This window comes from Panulirus ornatus, chromosome 67 (genome assembly GCF_036320965.1).
Source record: "Panulirus ornatus isolate Po-2019 chromosome 67, ASM3632096v1, whole genome shotgun sequence".
Lineage (NCBI taxonomy): Eukaryota > Metazoa > Arthropoda > Malacostraca > Decapoda > Palinuridae > Panulirus > Panulirus ornatus.
Genome location: NC_092290.1, coordinates 9,805,827 through 9,829,685, shown reverse-complemented (window position 1 = coordinate 9,829,685; position 23,859 = coordinate 9,805,827). Strand labels below are relative to the sequence as shown.

The 23,859-nt window shown below is 43.1% G+C and overlaps 1 protein-coding gene across 3 annotated transcripts; it reads left to right on the top strand.

Annotated features, from left to right (window-relative positions):
- The first annotated feature begins 6,942 nt into the window (after positions 1-6,942).
- Positions 6,943-21,369, top strand: LOC139747044 (probable glutamate receptor). Of its 3 annotated transcripts, XM_071658794.1 has the most exons (12): positions 6,943-7,193; positions 10,201-10,293; positions 10,984-11,130; positions 11,920-12,007; positions 12,776-12,927; positions 13,521-13,663; positions 14,031-14,118; positions 14,549-14,678; positions 15,566-15,740; positions 17,495-17,594; positions 18,479-18,608; positions 19,123-21,369. In XM_071658794.1, the coding sequence occupies exons 2-12, from the start codon at positions 10,205-10,207 to the stop codon at positions 19,249-19,251; spliced, it is 1,371 nt and encodes a 456-aa protein (XP_071514895.1). In that variant the 5' UTR covers positions 6,943-7,193; positions 10,201-10,204; the 3' UTR covers positions 19,252-21,369. The 3 variants fall into 3 exon arrangements, with proteins under 3 accessions (XP_071514895.1, XP_071514897.1, XP_071514896.1); XM_071658796.1 differs by lacking the exon at positions 10,201-10,293; XM_071658795.1 differs by lacking the exon at positions 6,943-7,193 and having other exon boundaries at positions 8,750-10,293.
- The last annotated feature ends 2,490 nt before the right edge of the window (positions 21,370-23,859 follow it).

Genomic DNA, 23,859 nt, shown 5'->3' with positions numbered 1-23,859 from the left:
AGGTTATTATGCATTCTTATGTTTTACATGGTATGGTAAGCTTACCATGTCTTTCAAGGCAGCTCCTCTAAACCCTCTGGCAGAGAGAAGTTCCAGCTTAAGGACTTGAACATCGATGAAAAGTAAGTGCTAGACTGCATAAATGCTTGTACTTCCATGCACAGTAGTGATAAGTGATGTATTTTACTATACATCATGTATAGTTTAGATTGTGACAAGTGTTGAGCCTTCCTGCACAATGCTTCATGCACTCATCAGTACCCCCTCCCTTTCAATAACTGCAGCAAAAGTCACTCTTAAATATTGGTAAGTACTTAATATACTTTTGCTTTCAGTATCATTTTTTTTTTTTCTATGTTTAGTTCAGTATTACCCATGTTTTGGGGGGATTTCCGATGACAAAAAATCCAGTGTATCAGCAAGACTTCAGCCCTCGTATGTGCCAAATTTTTAAGGATTACTCAATTTTTGTATTAGTTCCTATGATGTTAGCATGAGTATATAGTGTTGGTCAAACACTTGTAAGTAGGAAAGGAGTTAAAGGTAATAGGTAGATATAAGAGCAGTGACTTGCTTTTTTGAAGTACAAAGTATTCTGTATTCAACAAGGAAATAAGGATGTGTGGCACAAACCATAATTTTGTTTTCAGTTCTAAATGTACACAAGTGTTGGTAAGTTTGGTTAGATAATAAAAAGAAAAGAACAGTCTTACACGAGGCTATATGTTTGAAATTTTTCACATAGCCACCTCAACTCATTGATGAGAGAAATGTAATGATTTGATATTTATGATGTGTAATTTTATTGTAACCATTTATACAACAGCTATATTTCTTTTTTCATATCACAGTAGTTATGAGACTTTGAGCATATTATTTTTTCTTTTTGATGAGTCCTTATTTTGTGGAACCCCAGAGAAAGTATTGCTAATTGTTAATGTTGATAGCAATGTGCAGTACTTTCAAGGAGTCATGGGATTGAGGTACAGTACCTGTATGGACAAACAAATTGGTAATGGGGACATTTTTTGTTACTTGAGTATTCTTCACCATATGTAATATGACAATACACTTGGCTGTGATCTTCCTTTGTACTATCCTGTAATGACTTGTGCTGTATTTTATTTGCTTTGATAAATTTCTATGATGAATTAACTTTTTTCTTATAGTCAGGTGAGATCATTCATCTGTATTTCTTATAATTTTTTTTTTCAAACTATGATTGCTATTTGTTGCATATAAAGAAGTGATAAATAAATAGAATAGATAAATCACTTTTTATTGGATTTAGACAGCTAATGGACTGAAACTACAGATACTGGAGACTGGGAGGTAATGATAGTTACTAGTTAACTAATCATAAAAGAGCTTGATATCACGGTGGGCTAGATATTTCCACACTTTGGATAAGCATATAGCTAAGGCACTCTTAGATAGATAGAGTGGCAGGTATACTGGGATGTTTGCAGAGTAAATAGTATTGTTTGTACATTATGCACTTGATTGAACATTAGGTAATGAATAGTTAGTTATATAATACCACATAGCCTCACTAACAGATAACTGCTGTTTACTTGCATAGCTGTGTACTAGCTCATGGATTGATTAGACGCTTACAATGATAGGTATAGGACTGTTCTTATGTCTGTCTGTACAAGCCCTTATTGCAATAAGATGATTGTGGTGATGAATGGCAGTCCATGATAGAGGGGCATAGGGGGAGTAGTCTGTGAGATGAGGTGTGTCATCAGTATATTGCCAAACTGCCATTTGCATTGGGGAGAGTGGACAGGTACACCATAATAAGGTAGGCAGTGTAAGAAGGGCCCAGGATTCTGCATGCTCTTTTTTGGCACACTTTCAAGCTTGTTCCAATGTGTAGCTGCTAGTGAGGAGGACCAGGCTGGAGAGGCATAGGTGAGCTTAGGTAGAATCAAGATGGTAGAGACATTTTTGAGCATTATTGGTTGAATGCATAGTGATTTCAGTCAGTGGAGAAGGTACAGATGGTATAAGGAAGATTTGATGATAGTGTTGACATGACTTTTCCAATTCAAACCATCATCTAAAGGAACACCAAGAGGTTTGAAGTCTCTTGACTAACTGGAGTCAGTCTAGTGTGATGTCAGGAGAAGGATGATATCTCCGTCCAGGTTAGTGTGCATCATCACAGTCTTGGTTTGGTTGATAGTGACATTGTTGGCTATAGTGTACTCCTGAAGGTTGTTGATAGTGTGCTGAAGGGCACTGAATATTGTGGTTGGTACATTCATATGATCATATCTGTTAAAGGAAGGGTTCCTGTTACAGAGACATGATGCAGTTATACCCTTTGATTTTATATATAACCCTAATGGTTACTGAATATATTTACTCTAGTTAGGTACTCTTCCCTTTTCACAGTTATCCAGAAATTATTTTGGCTACACTACAGTGCTGAACTATTGACAACTAAACGGACATGTATAGAAAGAAAGTAATAAGCCTCCAGGTCATGGCACATCTTGAATTCCATAATATGTCTTTTATCTGCAGTCTGTCCCATGATTGTGAAACGCTCTTGAGAAGCACTGGTCTTCCTCACATATCATTAATTACTGTGTTTGCAGCAGCTTGCTTGGTGTGGGCCCACCTTGGCCAAATAGTGAAAACCACCTGGATGAAATCATTGACCCAGTCACTACCAGCCATTAGCTGCCCACAATTTTCTAGGATAGCTCCGTTAGGGCTTTGCTGCTGCATACTTGCTTACTCTATTCCTTTGATCAGTGACCTTTTTCTTTTATTATACTCATTGATTTAGTGTATAGAAAGAGTATGCTACTTATGTATGCTTTAGTCTATATTTTATGGTCCTCTGTGCACTTCTTTTTTCATTCTGGCATTTGAGTAGTGCCAAAAAGTTTTCACACTATACACAGAAACACATTCCAAAACTTTGGTATAGGTGATTTCGTAATCCTAATTCTTGCAATCTCGCACTTCAACATTACCCAACCCAGCAGAAAGCTCATACACAAGGATGTAGAAAGAAATATAACCCAAAATTCAACCTACAAGTTGCACAGCTCATAAAACAAAGAAACCATACTAGACAAAACCACTCACCATCAAGTAGAAATTAGAAAAAAAATATAAAACTCATAAGCAACACCATCACTTACAAAGTCATCTAAAAGCAAACCAAAAACTGGCACTACTCCTCAACACTGAACCACACAGGACCCACAGCAGCCAACTTTGGTGCATGTTTTAGAAGATCTACAACTTCACCACATTAATCCAACCACCCCATAAAGCACTTGTGACCATTTCTAATGACATCCCCTTTCTCAAAGAACACAAACATACTCATGAGACTACTTGAAAATCAGTCACAAACCAGCTTCACTAAGAGACAAGATACAAGCATTTGCTTTAAATTCTGAGACCTCTCCAACAGATCCTGAAAGCACATACCACATTTTTTCATACTTGTTCACAGTTTTCCGAGCATCAGCAAGGAAGCAGCAGGAACACACAAAGATATGGCCTTATTTGACCCAGGAGTATGGAACGATATTGTCACTAAGAATTTACCTGAAGATAAGAGCCCATCATTGGCCCATTATGCTTTTGTGTTGATGGCTCTCAAATCTAGTGGCATCATGGTATGAAGATGCAGAAGGCTTGAATCTCCTGCACTCCCATTCATTAGCAGATGATGATACCACCTTGCAACATGTGACTTTTCACTCACAATGTAACTACAGGCAGGCAGAGTCCTGTATCATTTGACACTTATTACCATCCCAGGAAATCCCATTTATCTTTTATGGGTCTCTTGCAGCAATTTGGAAGCAGCCATTTCCAGCAGTTGAGTCCAAAGTTAATCAAGTGTAGTGTGTCAGCTTGACGAATGCAGGGCGGTTGAGCAGTAAGTGTTTGATGTCTTCATGTGGTAGTTCCATCATGTGCATGAATGGTCATGAGATTTGTTGAATCAGTGTTTATAGTGCCGTAATGCAGAAATGAGTGATGTCCCCAGCAGAAAAGTGTGACTCATGAATGCCTGGTGAGTATGGTTCCAGGTGAGTGTATTTCTGATGGGATGTACTTGAGACTTAAGCTGGGAGGGTGGTTGTTTTGTACTTGTTGGGTCATTTCAGCATGTATGTGGATTTTCAGAGTTATATTTGTCGATAGGGGGGTGGGGGTCTTTGAGTAAAGATAGCTGAAGGGTGGGAGGGGGTCTACGCAAGCATGTTCAGAGGAAATTATATTAGGAAGATTCTTCTGTTGAGCATTTGTGGTTGTTTTACTTTGTGTGGTTTACAGTTTTGTTATGTTTGCTTTTGAGAGGGTAGATGACCAGGCAGGTGAGGCATAGTTGAGGATAGATTGTTAGCAAGGTAGTGCCAGGAACAGGCAAACAGCCTCTCTCTACCTGTCGTGAATAATGTAGTGAAACCAAAGCTTTCCCTCCCTTTTTCCCAAGTGAAGCAAACTGTTATGGTGTTATTTTGTCAGTGTCTAGTTTCTTGATCCACCAGTTGTGTATTTGAGCTTGTGTACCTGGTAGGCAGTTTTAGTGCTACATTTAGGCCTGCTTTATGTCCCTGTGTAGTTTTCATTTCCTTGGAATATCAAAAGAAGAAATACTCGTCCGTTGACTTAATTATGAGTTAGGTGGCCACTGGAAGCCTCAACTCTTTGGTCTTAGGAGAAGCCTGAGTAGCCATCCCTCCCTTTTTTTTTTTTTTATATGATATGCTGAGTTTCCTTAGCACAACATCAGATCGTCTCCCATACCAGAAGATCTGAGCATCCCTTTGGGTCAAGCTTCATTTGTAGCCGAGAACAAAGTATGTTGTACCACTTATCAGTTGCGCTGAGGCTGATGACCCCATGTGAAACATTTTTACCATGGCACCTGCATTCCTTTAACACCTCTTAACCCCTTATAAGTATTTTGGTACATTGGAAGTGGATTCCAGCTCTTACTTCAACTGGCATGCATTTTACCCAGTCAATACCAATTCCTTTTGACTTGCTGAAGTCATAGATCCTGCAAAAACCCAACTACTTGAAGCATGAACAAAAACAGGGTAGAGATCTTATTTTTTATGGACTGACTGACAATTGATGCAGGACTTTGGGTTTAGAACTTAGAATGCCTCATAAGATGCTCCTTTATTTTCTTTCATCCTGCAAATGGCTAGATAGCAGGAGCCTTCTCTAGACTGTGTACCGGTTGACCTCACCCCGTTAGAAGATATTAACATTCCTTTTGTTGGTGTTATTCTGTCTAAAGGATAACTCAGTCCCATGTTTTCCACTGCTCTTTAAAAACCATGTCTACTGGACCTAGCACTGCATAGAATTTGTAGATCAGGTTCCCACCTCACAGATGCAAGATGCTGCTGCTGTTCCTCACTCCCTTCCTTCAGAGAAAATTTTAGGTCCCCTACCTAAGAAGCCAAGGGCCCAACCAGGTCCTAGTAAGCCATGGATCCCTTCCCTTTCCTTTTGGTTAAAGGACTCTAACTGGGAGACTGTCCATAACTTGGTAGCTTCGGTAGAAACTGTTTTAGAGTAGTTTGTCCCGGAGAAGTGTTGAACCTTCATTTTTTTTATTAATCTTGGCTTGGCATCTTTTTCATGGAGGCTGCTTGCTTCGTGGTGGGTATTATGAATTAGACCAATGAACAGAGTTTGATTTTGCCTGGAAGAAAAACCTGTTTGATGCTCAAAAACCTTCGTAGGGATCAGTCAACCAGTCTGCGTTTTTTATGAAAGTGTCATCCATACTGCATTTTGGAGAAGTTCTGTTCTTCGGCCCAGCACACTGCCTGTTTCCCCCAGTAGGATTTCTTAACTAATCTTATTCTGTTCCAGAGTCCTGAAGAAAAATAATCCTCAAATAAAAAGAAATTTAACTGCTTAAAAGTAGGTTTGTGGATGAGGATGCTCAGTCTGTCTTAGAGATAAAGGAAGGATGGTAGCTTCCTCTTTTGGGTGGAACCCCATTATCTCAAGGCCTTGCCTTGTGAAATGGGATTTCGAAATGTGTAACTTACTAGTTGTTTACTTCATCTTCCTTCCTTTATATCATTTTAGAAAGTTTACTCAGAAGTCTCCATTGATAGTCTTCCGCGAATCCTTATTTAACTCACTAAAAGAGCACTGGATTACCTGAATCTCATTTATAGACAGTGATCTTGGGGTTCTGTAACGCTTAATATTGAAAAGAAATAGTTCGAAAGGACTTTTCCATTCCTCTCATACTCCACCGACGGGAAGACCCTTAATTCATGCAAGTCTGACACTGTTAGACGTAGAGGAACTCTTAATGCAGGCAATGTTGGTGATATGTACCAAATTATTTCTTCAGTAGCCAAGTTTTGTGAAATATTACTAATCAGGTTAATTTATTGTCTTTCTCCATAAATGATAAACATTCGAACTCTGTATTCTTCTTACTCTAATTATTTTGGCTGAAGATGTTCAGCAAAATTATTTTTCTTGGCTTTATTGATTACGTTTTTTCCCAAACAAATGCACGTAATTCGAATATTCATCGGAGCAGTACCAAGTCTTTTATGCATATTCAAATATTTCTTAGAGCAGTATTTAATTTTTTTCACGAACTGGCTTTTATGTTTTAGTGTTTCTTGCTTTTTAAGTGTATTATTTAAGGGCTTAAGTCTGTTGTCACAATAACGTGTGTCCGAACACGACTCGAAGACATGAGGTGAGGATTAACAAGGGTCTCGGTATGCCAAACATTGGCCAAAGGAATAATCCAACACTCGGCAAATACTGTGAGTTATGGATGATGGTGGGGTAGGCGGGCCACACGAACACGACGAGAGGGGAGGGTGGGTTGTAAGGGGTGGGTGGGTGTCTGTATGTCAAGGGGTGGGGGTGGGTGGGTGTCGACCCCAACCCACCACACACACGGCCACACTCCCCGTGGTCAGCACTCGGGAATACTATATACCTCACTGGCAACCATCATTGGCTGTGACACTCTTCCCGCCGCTTTTGTGGCAAGTGTTGTTGGCCTCCGGTTGCAGTTTTCTGCTGCCAGCAATGTCTGACAGTTTACATTTGGTGAAATAAAAGTTTACTGCTGAGGATTACGGTCTGGTGGCCCAGGCAAGCCCACTCGTGTGTACACCTACAGCTCAACAAACATCTCTTCTGTTTCAGTAAGTTATTTTCTATGCAGTATTTCTCTTTTCTTATAACATTATCTTAACTTATGTTGATAATTCGACGATGTAAATCACTACTACGTTCTACATAAAACATGTACCAGAAGTTACCATGCGAATATTGTGTTGTCATACAAATAGAAAGGGGCTTCCTTTTTTTATTTATATTTTTTGAGGAATAATGAAGCCCTTATTTATATGTTTTGAGGAATAATGAAACCCTCACGCTAGGTTAGCTATTTAGATTAGTTCTGCAAAAGCTGATGACTTGAGAGACCATTCTGCTGGCTAGTGGCTACCCTCGAGCTGTGTAATATAACAAGTGATGGCTGTATAATTTGTAATGAATTCACAGTATCTTTCGAGTTCATAGGTAAGATCATGGGAATATAGTACGGAAAAAATGGACATGAAGTTTATGTGAACTTTTAGTTTGTAGTAAAAGACTGATAGACTTTTATATACATAGATATGAGAAGCATTATCGATGGTCTTAGCTAATCGTTTTTATAAAACGCCTAAGACGGACATCAAACAAGAGCAAATGAGCGGAAGGGCAGTGTGTTAAGGGGGGATGTGTACTTTATAGAATTAACGTCCTTAAAAGTCCTTTGTAACCGACGGGACTAAAGGCCAAATAACCATCCAATATCACGGTCACATGTCATACCAGGATAACTGCTGATGACGGCTTTTGACGTGACAATTCTTAGATAACCATCCACACAGGGGCACCTGTATGGCTTAGACTGACAGTAGATTACCTGGAAGTAGAGGTCTAAGAGCCTTCACCACTTTTCTTTCTGTCGTTTTCTTACCCATTTTATTTCCAAGAGCCGTCTTAAACTCCTCCCAAATCTTTCATTTCCCTCAAATCCCGTTCACAGGTCAATAATCAAGAGTGGTATGGCTTTATGGGCCAACCACCCTGACCTGAACGTGTCATCATACATTCCAAACTCAGTACAAGATGACTGGCTTTTTAATCTGCCATCAATAATAAACTAATAAGTACAATACTAGCTTTTAACACAGCCAAAGTAAGAGGGTAGTATAAACAGGGAGCAAAAACAATTGCTACAAATCATCTGATATTTCTATAAACATAAAAATCACGATAGAAAATAAGTAACCATTAGATTGGAGTGAAGGAGAATGATTGGCATATGGACTGAGGTGTGTTCAGTCGCTTGTGTTGAAGGACTTGACCGCTAGTGTGAGGGACAAACTTTGATGGTCCCCAGACATTTGGAATGAGAGAGTTAAGACATTGGTTGCTGACTTAATTTAGCAGACGACTCCCATGAAGGAATACGTCTTCCTTAAAATATTCGGCATGTTCGAAAACAAAAATTCATACAGGCTCTTCAGATGAAACTTTGGCATTATATATCTTACGTAAGTGCACAAACGTATGGTTGTACAGGGAATGTAAGAATAGGGTAAACACGTGACACGCATTCCTGGTAAGATTTTATTCTCAGACTGTGTGTGCTGGTAATTAATTCAAACGGTTGGTGCTCTGGTAACACGAAACAGATTCGCGGAAGAGTGAGTGAATCATTGTGTTTACCAACATGTGAGAGGCAGCTCTAGCCACAACATCATTATGTAAATTAAATCACCGTCGGTTAAGTGTTTGAATTGCGACTCTTGTCTTGATAACTTTATATGAGAGTTTGCAGGTGATTTGTCACTTTAAATATAGAGATTTACATGTGTCTTCTGGTGAACAGGGTTAGGGTTGAACAACAACATACGCATTCACTTGTGGATATTTGATGAGGTGAGTTGCTGTATTGCTGAATCAAAGCCAGTGCTGCCTTGTGTGAACAGCAAACTGTTTGCAGTAATGGTGGTACAGCAGTATTTACGCATCTGTAATATATTTGCGTGTTACAGCCCTTCTGGTAAATTTTCCTTATGACCTGACAATGAATGATTGTATTAATGGGAAGGAAGCTTTATTCTATGGGTCCCCACCTCTTATCCATGTGTTTTTACCATGTAAGGTGTGGAATATTTTTAAATGGTCCTCATATTCATTTTTTCATGCCTGACTTGCGATTGTGACCTCTCGCCCCTGGACTCCCTTCTGACATCAAAGAGCAGCTCCTTGTTTACATCGTCAAGGCCTTCTAAAGAATTTATAAGCAGTTATTGTGGTTCTCTTGGTATTTCTTCGTAAGAAGGCAAATCTAAGACTTCGCTCCTTAATAATTCATTCGCCTCGGGTCTAGCGTTATTCTTGGTGCATGAAGAAAGGTCTAGCGTTATTCTTATTTGCATGTAGACCAAATTGTTGCTGTATATTCCACCAGAGGGCGAGTGTGAGATGTGTATATCTTGAACATCTCAGTCCAGGAACTGGTAGGCAGTTTTGACCATGACCCAAACAGTTTTCCATCTCATATGACCCTCTGTTGCTCACGTAAGCTCACGTTTAATTAGGAATGTCATATCTTCAATTGTATTTTGACGATAGAGAGAAGGATTACTTTTTTTTTTTACGTATTTTCTTCGATAATCCAGATGTAGTGAGCATCTTGGGTAAATTATTCCAAGGGCGACAGCTTGAACCAAAATGACATAACGAATCTGGCGTGGAAGTGTCCGTGGCCCGTGCCAAACTAAACCACCTAACCTACCTACACTCTCATCAATAAACAATTCCTCTACAGCAGTAGCACCAGCCCGTGGCCAAGGTGGGAGTACAGTTGGTAGTATATAATGTACCGAACGCAACAATGAACGAGGCAAATATATCATCATCCTGGTGATGGAATGGGACCAGCGGGCGTGCTAGGCTACGCTACAGGTAACTGGAAGGGTGTAGCTTGACAACTGGTTTACCTTTTGTTGTAGGTTGGTGGTGGACATGTGTTGGCAGGATGGTGGTGGACTTGTGTTGGCAGGATGGTGGTCGTGTGTTGCAAGGTGGTGGTGGTTGTTGAGTTGTAAGGTGATGGTGGAAATTTGTCTGACAAGTTGTGTATTGCAGGTTGATGGTAGACATGTCCGAGCCGTGGTGGTACCCTCTGGCTCGGGACGTTGTTGCAAAAAGCAGCAACAGCAGCAACTTCCTAGCGTTCAGGTAGGTCTTCTCTCTACCCTTCACTTAGGTCCTCTCTCTTCTCTTCTCTGCCCTTTAGGTAGATTTTCTACGCATCAGGTAGGTCCTCTCTCTCCTTCAGGTGGGTCCTCTCTCTACTGTTCAGGTAGGTCGTCTCTCTACTCTAGTGGTAGGTCCTCTCGACCGTTCAAATAGGTCCTCTCTGTCCTTCAGGTAGGTCTCTCTACGCTTCAGGTAGGTCCTCTCTTTGTCCTTCAGGTAGGTCCTCTCTCTGTTCTTCAGGAGTTTCTCTGTCTACGCTTCAGGTAGGTCCTCTTTCTACCCTTCAGGTAGGTCTCCTTTCTTGCCCTTTAGCTTACAGGATTCAGTTCATGTTTGTGTTCGTATAGCGTGAAATATGCTGGGGTTAACAAAAGTAATAAAGAAAGCAAAGTGGGTTGAGAAATGTGATGGTCGAAAAGAAGAGAGAGGACAATAAGACGTGCAAAGTATAGAAGTAATAAGAAGGGAGTAAGTAAAGGGTCTGATCCTGTAGTGTCTAGACTCTGACCATTTGGGTTCGACACCTGAGAATACCAAGGTCTCCAAATTCTTGAATATAGATGGAGTTTCTGCGAGAGACTTTTTATCGAACGTGCTTGGTGAGCAGTTTGAAGTTGTATACCAGCTCTCACACTCTACCATTTTACTGCTGCCTGTTCCTCTCCCCAGGTTTATGGAGCCTGTACACCTCCGGGTGGCGGCGGAGGAGTTTCAACCGTACACCGAGGTGACCCATGACCCGACCACTGGCGCCACACTCCTGAAGGGCCCCACCATAAACATCCTCCAGGCCCTGGCGTCCTCGCTGAACTTCACGTAGGTGGAACACGGAAAAGTCTCTCTCTCTCTCTCTCTCTCTCTCTCTCTCTCTCTCTCTCTCTCTCTCTCTCTCTCTCTTTCCGCATTGAACAGGACGGCACGACCGTTGAGTAAGACGGGAAGGTACGACCCTTGAAGAAGACCTACGACCCTTGATCGGTAGAGTATGAACCTTGAGCAAGACGGTACGACCCTTGAACAAGACGACACGACCCTTGAGCAGGACGGTACGACCCTTGAGCAAGACGACACGACCCTTGAGCAAGACGACACGACCCTTGAGCAAGACGACATGGCCCTTGAGCAGGACGGTACGACCCTTGAGCAAGACGGCACGACTCTCGAGCAGGACGGTGCGACCCTTGAGCAAGACGGCACGACTCTCGAGCAGGACGGTACGACCTTTAAGCGTGATAGTGCGACTGCTGGGTATGATGCTGTTTCTTCTTACCGAAGCCCTTCAGTTTCAGGCCATCGTACCGTCTTGCTCCATGAGGTCTATGTTCCAACCAAGTCCTGCCAACCATTGCCCAGTTCCCTTGAGCCCAGGTCTCCTATTCAGTGCCTCTAACTGCCATTGATAGTTTCACCGCCTGCTGTTCAAACATCCTCCTCTTTTTCTTTTGTCTCCTCCTTGATAATAGATCTCCAGTCGTAGGATACGTTTGTGTCCCAGACTTTTCAGACGAGAACTTGTTTACTTTTTTATTCTCGCGTGAAGGTGACCTTTGTAATGTTCAAAGTAGGATTAAAAGAATTGCGTTCATTTCCTCCCTCGGTCCACAGGTACTCCCTGATCCATGGCGACGGCTTCCTGGGCGCCCCTCTGCCCAACGGTTCCTGGGACGGAGTGATGGGCATGTTACAGCGGCAGGTACGTGTGGTGAAGCACCACCCATGGTACAACGGCAGGTCCTAGACTATGTAATCATTCATGATACAGAGGTCTCAGGGTCTGTACCCATTCATGATACAGCGTCAGGTATGGCTAGGGAAGACCCAACCTCCTCTGTACCCACCCATGGTACATTAGTAGGTACGTCTAGCATAGTCCCAGTCTCTGTACCACTCGTGGTACAGTTGCAGTTACATCTAGCTTATTTTGAGCCTCTGTACCACTCATGATGCAGTAGCAAGTACGATTGACGTAGTCCCTTTATCTGTACATGTCAGGGTGGTATTCCAGATAGGAGCAATGCATATGACACCAAAGTGTACAGGTAAACTGTTCTCCAGCCTGCATTCTGGTGAAGTGAAGTTAAGGTATGTAAAGAGTGATTCGTTTCTGAACTAAGACTATAAAGATTTTGCTTAAAACTTTAGGGTAAATATGCAATGATTCTTGTGTGTGTGTGTATATATATATATATATATATATATATATATATATATATATATATATATATATATATATATATATAAAGGGAACGGTCCATTGATGGAATCAGGCACGTAAGTCTTGAAATACGACTTAACAATTTTGAGCACGATGGCTTAATCCCTGGGTGACTCGATAAGGGTCAGGTTAAATGAAAAAAAAATAAAAAAAGACGGGCCATTGTACCTAAAGGGATGTTGTACCATCGCACCCCAGGGGAGTTGATTGATATATAAAGTACCCTCTCTCTGTCGTCCGACTTAGGAGGTGGACCTGGCCCTGGGGCCTCTGGCCTTGACCCCTCAGAGAGCCGAGGTCGTGGACTTCACCCAGCCGTTCTTCCTGGAGAAGATGCGATTGTTGCAGGCCCGCCCCACCTCCACGCCAGACCCCTGGGGACTCCTCACTCCCTTCTCGTGAGTCGTGGACACCTTTCAACTACACCTTCCACCTTGGATGATACACTAGGTTCCTCACTAGGATAAGTACTGGCTCTCACACCCAGGGTGACACCCACCCTTCTCATACACCCTGGCCTACTCACACCCAGGTTCGACACCCACCATTCCCCCCACATCTTTTCCATTGTATTATGTCTATGGTATGTGTTATATATAAGGTCTTTAGGGGCTGGGACACAAACACGCAGGCATTTAACCCCAGGTACCATATGCGAGAGGTAATGATCCAAGCCTCACAACTCACACCGTCACAAACTTGCCTCACGAGCCACACCGTCACACGCCTGCCTCACAAGCCACACCGTCGCACACTTGCCTCACAACCCACACTGTCACAAACTTGCCTCACAACCCACACCGTCACGCGCTTGCCTCACAACCCGTACCGTCGCACACTTGCTTCAACACCCACACCGTCATACAACTGCCCCACAACCCACACTGTGACACATCTGCCTCAGACCCACGCCGGCACACACCAGCCTCACACCTCACACCTGCCTCACAGTCTGTGGCACATAACCTCAAAGGAACCTGTTGTCCGTCAGGGTGGTGGTGTGGGTGTGTATAGCGGTCAGCTTCGTGGCTGTGGTGGTGGCCGTCGCTGCCACGGTCCTCTGCCTGGGTCGGGGGGAGCCCTCACACCCAGCTGACCACCTCCTCGCTGTCGCCTCCGTCCTCATTGGCCAAGGTAACTTACCACAGAGAACCACACCACTGCCTGACGAAGTAATACTCGCACTCATTCACCATCTGGGTGACATACTTTCCCATTATGTGCACATATGTCTCCACCGTTCAACCACCACCTGGCAAAAATAATTTCGAGTCCATAAAATGATTACACGAGTGTGTAGTTTCGCTATTTCTAATGGAATGTCGTGTGTCCTATACGACCATTGACCCTAGTGGGCCTTTGATGACTTTCTCCTACCCATTATACCATACCCTTGGCTACTTACCTCTCTCATACCTGACGTACCATCTCCTGACCTGATATACACACACTCTCTCTCACCCACACACATGTACAACCTCCGACCGCGGATCGGTGTCAGCGCTGCCATGGATACCGAAGGGCCTGGCCGTTCGGGTGGCCCTTGGGACGTGGATGCTGTCCGTCATCATCATCGCCAACAGCTACAGGTGAGTCGTGCCATACACTTTCCATGGCTTCGTTAGGTAGTTATTGCACTTCTCGTAGGTATTCCGAGCCGGTTTTCCAAAAGGGTATGTGTGCAAAATATCACCTTTGATAATCCCCTGAGATTATTATTTCCTACCTCAAAGCTATGAATGAAATTGGATTTAAGAGACAGATTAGCACTCTATTCTTAATATGAATTTATGAAAGATAAAGACAGTGGATTTAAAAGACAGATTAGCAGTTTTTTCTCTAAATTTATGTATACTTGCCAATTGGACTGTCTCTGTTGAGAGCGCAAAAACGGCCGTAAAAGAGTTTCAACCGTATGACTGGCAGCAGACCGGCTGGCGTCCAGCCGACGTACACGTTGCAATGCCAGACGTATGACCATTTTTTTTTCTTATAGATAGTAACGCATGTGTGTTTCAGCGGTTCGCTGACGTCCCTGCTGACGGTGAGGGAGTTGTCTGCCAAGTACGACTCCCTCAGACAGGTTGTCGACGACCCTGACGTCACCATCCTGCTGGAGGGCTCCACGGCTTTCAGCGCGTACCTCGAGGTATGCTCTCTCTCTCTCTCTCTCTCTCTCTCTCTCTCTCTCTCTCTCTCTCTCTCTCTCTCTCTCTCTCTCTCTCTCTCTGTATATATATATATATATATATATATATATATATATATATATATATATATATATATATATATATATATATATATCTTTTCACTGAAAACCAGACACTGTCAAAGAACCCAGATAATTTCTGTGTGTGTGTGTGTCTCACGACCCCCTGTGTGTGTGTGTGTGTGTCTCACGACCCCCTGTGCGTGTGTCTCACGACCCCCTGTGCGTGTCTCACGACCCCCTTGCGTGTGTCTCACGACCCCCTGTGCGTGTGTCTCACGACCCCCTGTGTGTGTGTCTCACGACCCCCTGTGCGTGTGTCTCACGACCCCCTGTGCGTGTGTCTCACGACCCCCTGTGTGTGTGTGTCTCACGACCCCCTGTGCGTGTGTGTCTCACGACCCCCTGTGCGTGTGTGTCTCACGACCCCCTGTGCGTGTGTCTCACGACCCCCTGTGTGTGTGTGTCTCACGACCCCCTGTGTGTGTGTGTGTCTCACGACCCCCTGTGCGTGTGTCTCACGACCCCCTGTGCGTGTGTCTCACGACCCCTGTGTGTGTCTCACGACCCCGTGTGTGTGTCTCACGACCCCCTGTGCCTGTGTGCCTCACGACCCCCTGTGCCTGTGTGCCTCACGACCCCCTGTGCGTGTGTCGTGTCTCACACCACCTGTGCGTGTGTCACGACCCCCTGTGCGTGTGTCTCACGACCCCCTGTGTGTGTGTCTCACGACCCCCTGTGCGTGTGTCTCACGACCCCCTGTGCGTGTGTCTCGACCCCCTGTGAGTGTGTCTCACGACCCCCTGCGCGTGTGTCTCTCGCCACAGACAGCGCAGAAGGGCATCTTCCTGGAGGTGAGGCGGGCGACGGAGCAGCGAGGGCGGTTCCTCCTGGCGAAGGATCTGTGGCGTTCCCTCCACCTCCTGCAGGACGGCCGGCACGTCATGCTCATCGACGAGGAAACGGGGAAGAAGTTCACCTCCGACTACTTCAGCATGACAGGTCAGTCAGCCACGTCGTCCGCCTTGACCACGTCAGTGTGGCAGGTCAGTCAGCCACGTCAGTGTGACAGGTCAGTCAGCCACGTCGTCCGTCTTGACTACGTCAGTGTGGTAAGTCAGTCAGCCACGTCAGTGTGACAGGCCAGTCAACCACGTCAGTGTAGCAGGTCAGTCAACCACGTCAGTGTGGCAGGTTAATCAGCCACGCCCTCCGCCTTGACCACGTCAGTGTGGCAGGTCAGTCAACCACGTCAGTGTGACAGGTCAGTCAACCACATTAGTGTTACAGGTCCGTCAACCAGGTCAGTCAACCACGTCAGTGTGACAGGTCAGTCAACCACGTCAGTGTGGCAGGTCAGTCAACCACGTCAGTGTGGTAGGTTAATCAGCCACGCCCTCCTTGACCACGTCAGTATTTCAGGTCAGGATGAGAGTGATATACAGATGACCCTTTACCTTCTGTTGTTATGTAAAACCTTTTTAAAAAGATTTTTTAACATCTTGAATGTGATTTAGAACGGATCATATAGTTTACATCTTAAAATGACACGTACTAATTAATGTAAGACATTTCCTGTTAGAATGAAGCCAATTTGTCTCCTATATACATTTTTTTTCTTATAAGCTTTCAGAAATCTTAAACCATACCAAACTTTAGGAAACTTCTTTATAACGAATTACGGTAAAGTCCATGACTATGTATGAGTGTTTAAGAGGAAAATTTTTTTTCAGAAAGCTGTGGTTCAATTCATTGTTCATTAATATAATTAGCAGATCTCGAGAAAGTGCATGGAACTCTTAAAAATGTCTTCACTCTGTTATATATTCTGGTACAACTTATTCAGAAATGGCCCAGACCAGCTTAATGTATACTGGGTCATATGTGGGTGAGGTGACATTGTAGGTGCCCTTGTGTGGATGAAGTGACATTGTGGGTGCCCTTGTGTGGATGAAGTGACATTGTGGGTGCCCTTGTGTGGGTGAGGTGACATTGTTGGTGCCCTTGTGTGGGTGAGGTGACACTGTGTGTGCCCTTGTGTGGGTGAGGTGATATTGTAGGTGCCCTTGTGTGGGTGAGGTGACATTGTGGGTACCCTTGTGTGGATGAAGTGACATTGTGGGTGCCCTTGTGTGGATGAAGTGACATTGTGGGTGCCCTTGTGTGGGTGAGGTGACATTGTTGGTGCCCTTGTGTGGGTGAGGTGACACTGTGTGTGCCCTTGTGTGGGTGAGGTGATATTGTAGGTGCCCTTGTGTGGGTGAGGTGACATTGTGGGTACCCTTGTGTGGATGAAGTGACATTGTGGGTGCCCTTGTGTGGGTGAGGTGACATTATGGGTGCCCTTGTGTGGGTGAGGTGACACAGTGGGTGCCCTTGTGTGGGTGAGGTGACATTATGGGTGCCCTTGTGTGAGTGAGGTGACATTGTGGGTGTCCTTGTGTGGGTGAGGTGACATTATGGGTGCCCTTGTGTGGGTGAGGTGACACAGTGGGTGCCCTTGTGTGGATGAAGTGACATTGTGGGTGCCCTTGTGTGGGTGAGGTGACATTGTAGGTGCCCTTGTGTGGGTGAGGTGACATTATGGGTGCCCTTGTGTGGGTGAGGTGACACAGTGGGTGCCCCTGTGTGGGTGAGGTGACATTGTGGGTGCCCTTGTGTGGGTGAGGTGACATTGTGGGTGCCCTTGTGTGGGTGAGGCGACATTGTGGGTGCCCTTGTGTGGGTGAGGTGACAGTGGGTGCCCCTTCCTGCAGGTGAGTGCGACCACTACGTTTCCCGTGATGTCTTCTTCAACATGATCCTGGCCATGGCTGTCCCCAAGGGCAGCCCACTCCTGCAGCTCCTCGACCACAGGTACTGTTTGCCCACACCCCTAGTACTGTCCCCTGGCTGAACTACCCACGCCTGTTACTGTCCCCTGGCTGCACTACCCACACTTGATACTGTCCCCAACACCACACTACCCACATCTGGTATTGTACCTTCACTCACTACCCACGCCTGGTACTGTCCCCTCACCACACTACCCACGCCTGGTATTGTACCCTTACCCACGCCTGATACTGTCACCTCACCTCACTACCCACACCTGGTACTGTCCCGTCGTTGCACTACCCACGCCAGGTACTGTCCCCTTACCACACTACCCACACCTGGTATTGTACCCTCACTCACTACCCACGCCTGGTACTGTCCCTTCACCACACTACCCACGCCAGGTACTGTCCCTTCACCACACTACCCACGCCAGGTACTGTCCCCTTACCACACTACCCACACCTGGTATTGTACCCTCACTCACTACCCACGCCTGGTACTGTCCCTTCACCACACTACCTACGCCAGGTACTGTCCCTTCACCACACTACCCACGCCAGGTACTGTCCCCTCACCAAACGCCTCTAGGAAAGTGTGAACACGACATTAAGTTACTTAAGAAAATTAGCAACGATTAAGATAGATTTATAATTTTTCACCCCTTGTGTACGACGGTACCTGAGCAAGACGGTACAATGACGGTACCTAAGCAGGACGGTACAATGACGGTACCTAAGCAGGACGGTACAATGACGGTACCTAAGCAGGACGGTACAATGACAGTACCTAAGCAGGACGGTACAATGACGGTACTTAAGCAGGACGGTACAATGACGGTACCTAAGCAGGACGGTACAATGACGGTACCTAAGCAGGACGGTACAGTCTACCACCTCGACTTAAATTTTTTCTCGTTGAAGGATCAGGATGGTCAGGGAGTACGGGCTGTGCCGAACCTGGATACTGAGACAGATATATAATGTGTCTCACTGTCTCGAACCGCTGGCTAAGGACACCTCCCTTATACCCTACACCCTAACACACCTCTGGGTAAGTAGTGTGTGTAGGTCACCCTTCTAAGTAATGTCCCCCAAAGTAGTGTAGACTCCACCCTACAGCATCATTCACTTCTGGGGTAAAAATAGTGTTTCGAGCCCATCTGAGAAATGCTGTAAAGTAGACTTATATCTAGGCAGGACTTTATCTTTTCTTTTACAGAGTTTATATCACTAATGTTTCGGTGTTATTATCACATCAGTCCAGTTAGATAGTTGGTTATTTGGTCTGTTTATTTAACCTGATTAATCTTTATATTTATCTAGTTATTTGTCGTCTGAGAAATGCTGTAAAGTACAATTATATCCAGGCAGGACTTCATCTTTTTTTACAGAGTTTATATCACTAATGTTTCGGTGTCACTATCATATCAGTCCAGTTAGTTGGTTGGTTATTTTGGACTGTAAATTTAACCTGATTAATCTTTATATTTATCTAGTTATTTTGTCGTCATCCCGCCCCCCGTACAGCACTGACTTGATTCTAAACCTTTGCATTTCTCCTGCAGGGCGCGTTCCTCCTGCTGGGTTGTGGGCTGAGCCTAGCCTCCCTCATCTTCTGCTGGGACGTGCTCTGCTTCAGGGCAAGATCAGCAGCAGCCGAAGAGAAATATCAATTAAAGATTCAGTGGACATGATTAAATCGTTAATTAAGGAATGGAATGTACCGGAAAGAAGATTGGACGTGATTAAAATCATTAATTAAGGAATGGAATGTACCGGAAAGTTCATTGTTGCTAAATGACATACATATGAGATGTTGATTTTGAAACTTTGTGACTGTCCTGTGTGTGTGTATATGTGAGATCTTAAATCTCTACGTATATATATATATATATATATATATATATATATATATATATATATATATATATATATGTATATATATATATATATATATATATATATATATATATATATATAGATATAGATAGATAGATAGATAGGAAGACACGTCTACTAATCATGGCTAATAACACGAGTCCCTACACGTCATTATACGATTGGAAGCTTAGCCCATACACTTAATTGTACGTATAAAAGCTTAGCGTTTATACGATTGGAAGCTTAGCCCATACACTTAATTGTACGATTAAAACCTTAGCGTTTATACGATTGGAAGCTTAGCCCATAAACTTAATTGTACGATTAAAAGCTTAGCGTTTATACGATTGGAAGCTTAGCCCATACACTTAATTGTACGATTAAAAACTTAGCGTTTATACGATTGGAAGCTTAGCCCATAACTTAATTTTACGCTTAAAAGCTTTTTATACGATAGGAAGCTTAGCCCATACACTTAATTGTACGATTAAAAGCTTAGCGTTTATACGATTGGAAGCGTAGCCCATTACTAAATTTTACGCTTAAAAGCTTAGCGTTTATACGATTGGAAGCGTAGCCCATAAACTTAATTTTACGATTAAAAGCTTATAGCGTTTATACGATTGGAAGCGTAGCCCATTCACTTAAGTGTACCGATTAAAAGCTTATCACTAAACGCAAGTGGTTAAAGAACAATTAAACGCATGTCTCCATTTGTCGATCAGTGTTATAAGGTTTCGTTAGTGTATATAATGGACCAGAGTTGGCTTTGGGGAACTCGTTGATATGGGGTCAAGTGATATCTAATCATGAAGGCGATATATATATATATATATATATATATATATATATATATATATATATATATATATATAGCTTTTCTTTCATACTATTCGCCATTGCCCGCGTAAGCGAGGTAGCGTTAAGAACAGAGGACTGGGCCCATGAGGGAATATCCTCACCTGGCCCCCTTCTCTGTTCCTTCTTTTGGAAGATTGAATAGCTTTTTTTAATTTATATATATATATATATATATATATATATATATATATATATATATATATATATATATATATATATATTCATACTATTCGCCATTTCCGCGTTAGCGAGGTAGCGTTAAGAACAGAGGACTGGGCCTTAGAGGGAATATATATATATATATATATATATATATATATATATATATATATATAATGTGTATGTGTAAGGTTTACGTCCACTTCGGGGTACAAATATTAACGGTGCCATTTCTATCAAGAACCCAGTCTGGTAGGCGGGTATGATTTGCAATTTTTCTGTGGATTTACCTGAGTTTGTCTCAACTTATGGTTTATATGGATTATCCCCCGTCGTATTAACGAAATCAAAGAATTTTTGTGCATTTTTTTTTTTTTAACGTTTTGTACAGGTTTTAGCTTCATGTAGCCGTAAACAGCTACAGTTCAACAGTAAATAAAAAGAAAGGAGGGTTTGGTACCAGGTCATTGGTAAACCAGTAACAACCAAGAGTGAGAAAGAAATTTGCAATTTAACTCTTTACAATAATGTTAAACCAGACAGTGCCTGTGAGTCCACCTTCTTTCCAGTAATTTGATCATATTTCGTATTAAATGGTTTATACCTCACCGTTGAACTGTTCACGCCCACTTCAACACAGTTTTTTTTGTTTTTTTCAACAAGAACCCACAGCTCGAAATGTGTTTCATCTCGGTCACTTGCTGAAAAAAGATATGCCCACATTTGCGAACTAAGCCTAAGTCCCTCAGGGAGAGCATATTATAAGCCTACGTCCCTCAGCTAGAGCATATTATAAGCCTAAGTCCCTAGCTAGAGCATATTATAAGCCTAAGTCCCTCAGCTAGAGCATATTATAAGCCTACGTCCCTCAGCTAGAGCATATTATAAGCCTAAGTCCCTCAGCTAGAGCATATTATAAGCCTAAGTCCTTCAGCTAGAGCATATTATGAGCCTAAGTCCCTCAGGGAGAGCATATTAGACGGGATTAAATGTGTATGTTCAGCCAACAAACATGATACCCTCAGGTAAAACGAAGTATTATAGAGAATCTTAGATTTATTGATGTCACGCCATGAATGTTTGTTTCACAGTTCATATTACAGCTCATATAACATCATACCATGTTTGTTTTTTATCGTAACCTCTTAATAATGGTGAAGTAATAGAGGACTCATGGAGATTGCTATGTCACAACTAGGTTACGTCTTACGTACCTATAGTTTTTCTACAAAAAATGTGTCTTGCTTTGGGGTATAGAACATTCCCACCAAGATAGACCAGTACCTCATGTAAAAGGACACTTGACCACGCTTTCCAGTCAATCGAAAATACAGCCAAGCTTCCCAGACAAAACTATATCTCAAATTAAACCAAATTCTGTCGCATCCTTCATAATTAAGTCGGTGCTTCCACACACCAATTTCATTTCCATCAATCTACCTCACCTCCAACCCACCAGCTTTATTTTCACATGTACAGAACAAGCCTTAATGTAACAAGGCAATCTCTATGTAATTATGAATAAATAATGGCATTAGAAGTATTGCTGTTCAAAAGTTTGAGGAATATCTGAATAACCTTAAACTTTTGAGCAGCAAACTCGGTCATTTCCTTGCCGTATTGCTTGTACATCGCTTCATCTTTCTCCTCCAACTTTAGGAAATCAATACAGTCAGCCCTCAACCCTTAAGGTTGTCTTTTCACATCATGGAGCGTAAGAAATTACTTTAAAAGTAATAATAAGTGATTGCCGGTCTAGTTTGTCACGTGATCAGTGACGCGGACGGGTCGGCGATCACCATGAGGAAAAGTTTTCCAGAAAAAGACGGCGCTGACTACACTAAAAACTTACAAAAATTAGTATTCGTAAAATCTCAAGGCTCATGAGTATTAATATCTTTATTAGCAGAGGAAGGATGCCTTTAAATCTCGCAAAGTTCCTTTGCAAGAAATTTTTATACCGGCAGCTCCTCGACGTTTGGGAGGTAAACAAGTGTCACTTTGAACCAGGTTGGGCTAGTGATCAGTTCTTGCTGACTTCGACTCTCAGCACTATCGTATTGATGCGAGTGTAGGCTAAGAGGAAAAATACAAGTTCGTTAAGTGTGTGCTATATGAAGGAAATTATTGGAAAGTGAGATGCTGTTCGTGAGGACAGAAACTTCGTCTTCAGACCTACCGCAACCTAGACCCCCATCTTGTGACTGAACTTGGGCTGAGCCTAGAGAATTGTCAAGGCTGCAAGTACTTGTTCGTGTGAGTTTATTTTGTTTTATCAGCCATGAGCTTACTACACAGCAGCAATGCAGATATACACTCACCTTATAACTGCTCAATCATGTACTTAACATGCGCGATAACAGTACTCATCAAACACTCCCTGGTCATAAGACATTCGTCACACTCGCTCATGAGCTGTGCTACATGCTTTTAGCCATACAGTCAATGTCCAGCTAACGTAGTTTACGCAAAACACTAATTTCCAAACCCAAACCTTACTCATATGCGCTACCCTTCCTACACTGCCAAGCAGTACACTCATCACAGACAATGACCACATATCTGGTGCCCAGACGGATACTCGTCGACTAGCTGAATTCGATGTACATTTATTTTCTGGTAAAATTACCGTTTCGAATATCTGTCTGTTTGGAATTTTTTTTTCATTACCGTTGGTTCTTGATGTGTTTTGCACGAATCTGACCTTCATTTCTACCGCAATTTTTTCTTCTTTTTTAGAGATATTCCCTCTCCCTTTATCCATCGATAATGGGGGACCCTTTGTGGGAATCGTGGTTTTAGGCGGGAGAGATCATATATAAAGTATCTCTGTAGTCTGTCCAATCTCATCATACTCTTGGGTAGACTGCAACTGTGAGTTCCGACTGGGGGGAGTTTGCCGCCATGTTTGCTCAATACCCACAAAATCTTGTTTTCCAATATTTAGAATACGTATTTTTGGGGTTGATTTCAATCACATGTAAATAGGGTTGCAGGCCTATCGACCGTCCTTATAGGTCGCTGGCCGTAAAACCCAGCAAACAACACATATTCAAGCCTTAGACACACAATACATTTACTTCGTAGTCGTACGCTCCCTTCCTAGCCACGCCCTTCTCAGCCAGCCAGTGAGGTGGTACGCGAGGCAGGAGAGGGTAAGTTCCCACTCCTGCCTGGTAGGTGTCACCTTCCCTGTACAACTGGTCCAAGCGTTGACTTATGACCTTTTGTATACATTGATTTGAAATCATATCTTTACTGTACACTCTGTAATCCCCTTTCCCCGCCGTTGCACTACTTAATGAATATTATTTTACTGTCACGTATTTATACGATTATCTACACGGGGGTTTGTGTGGAAGAAATTGATAATATTGGTGGAAGTGGAGAACTTCCTCAAG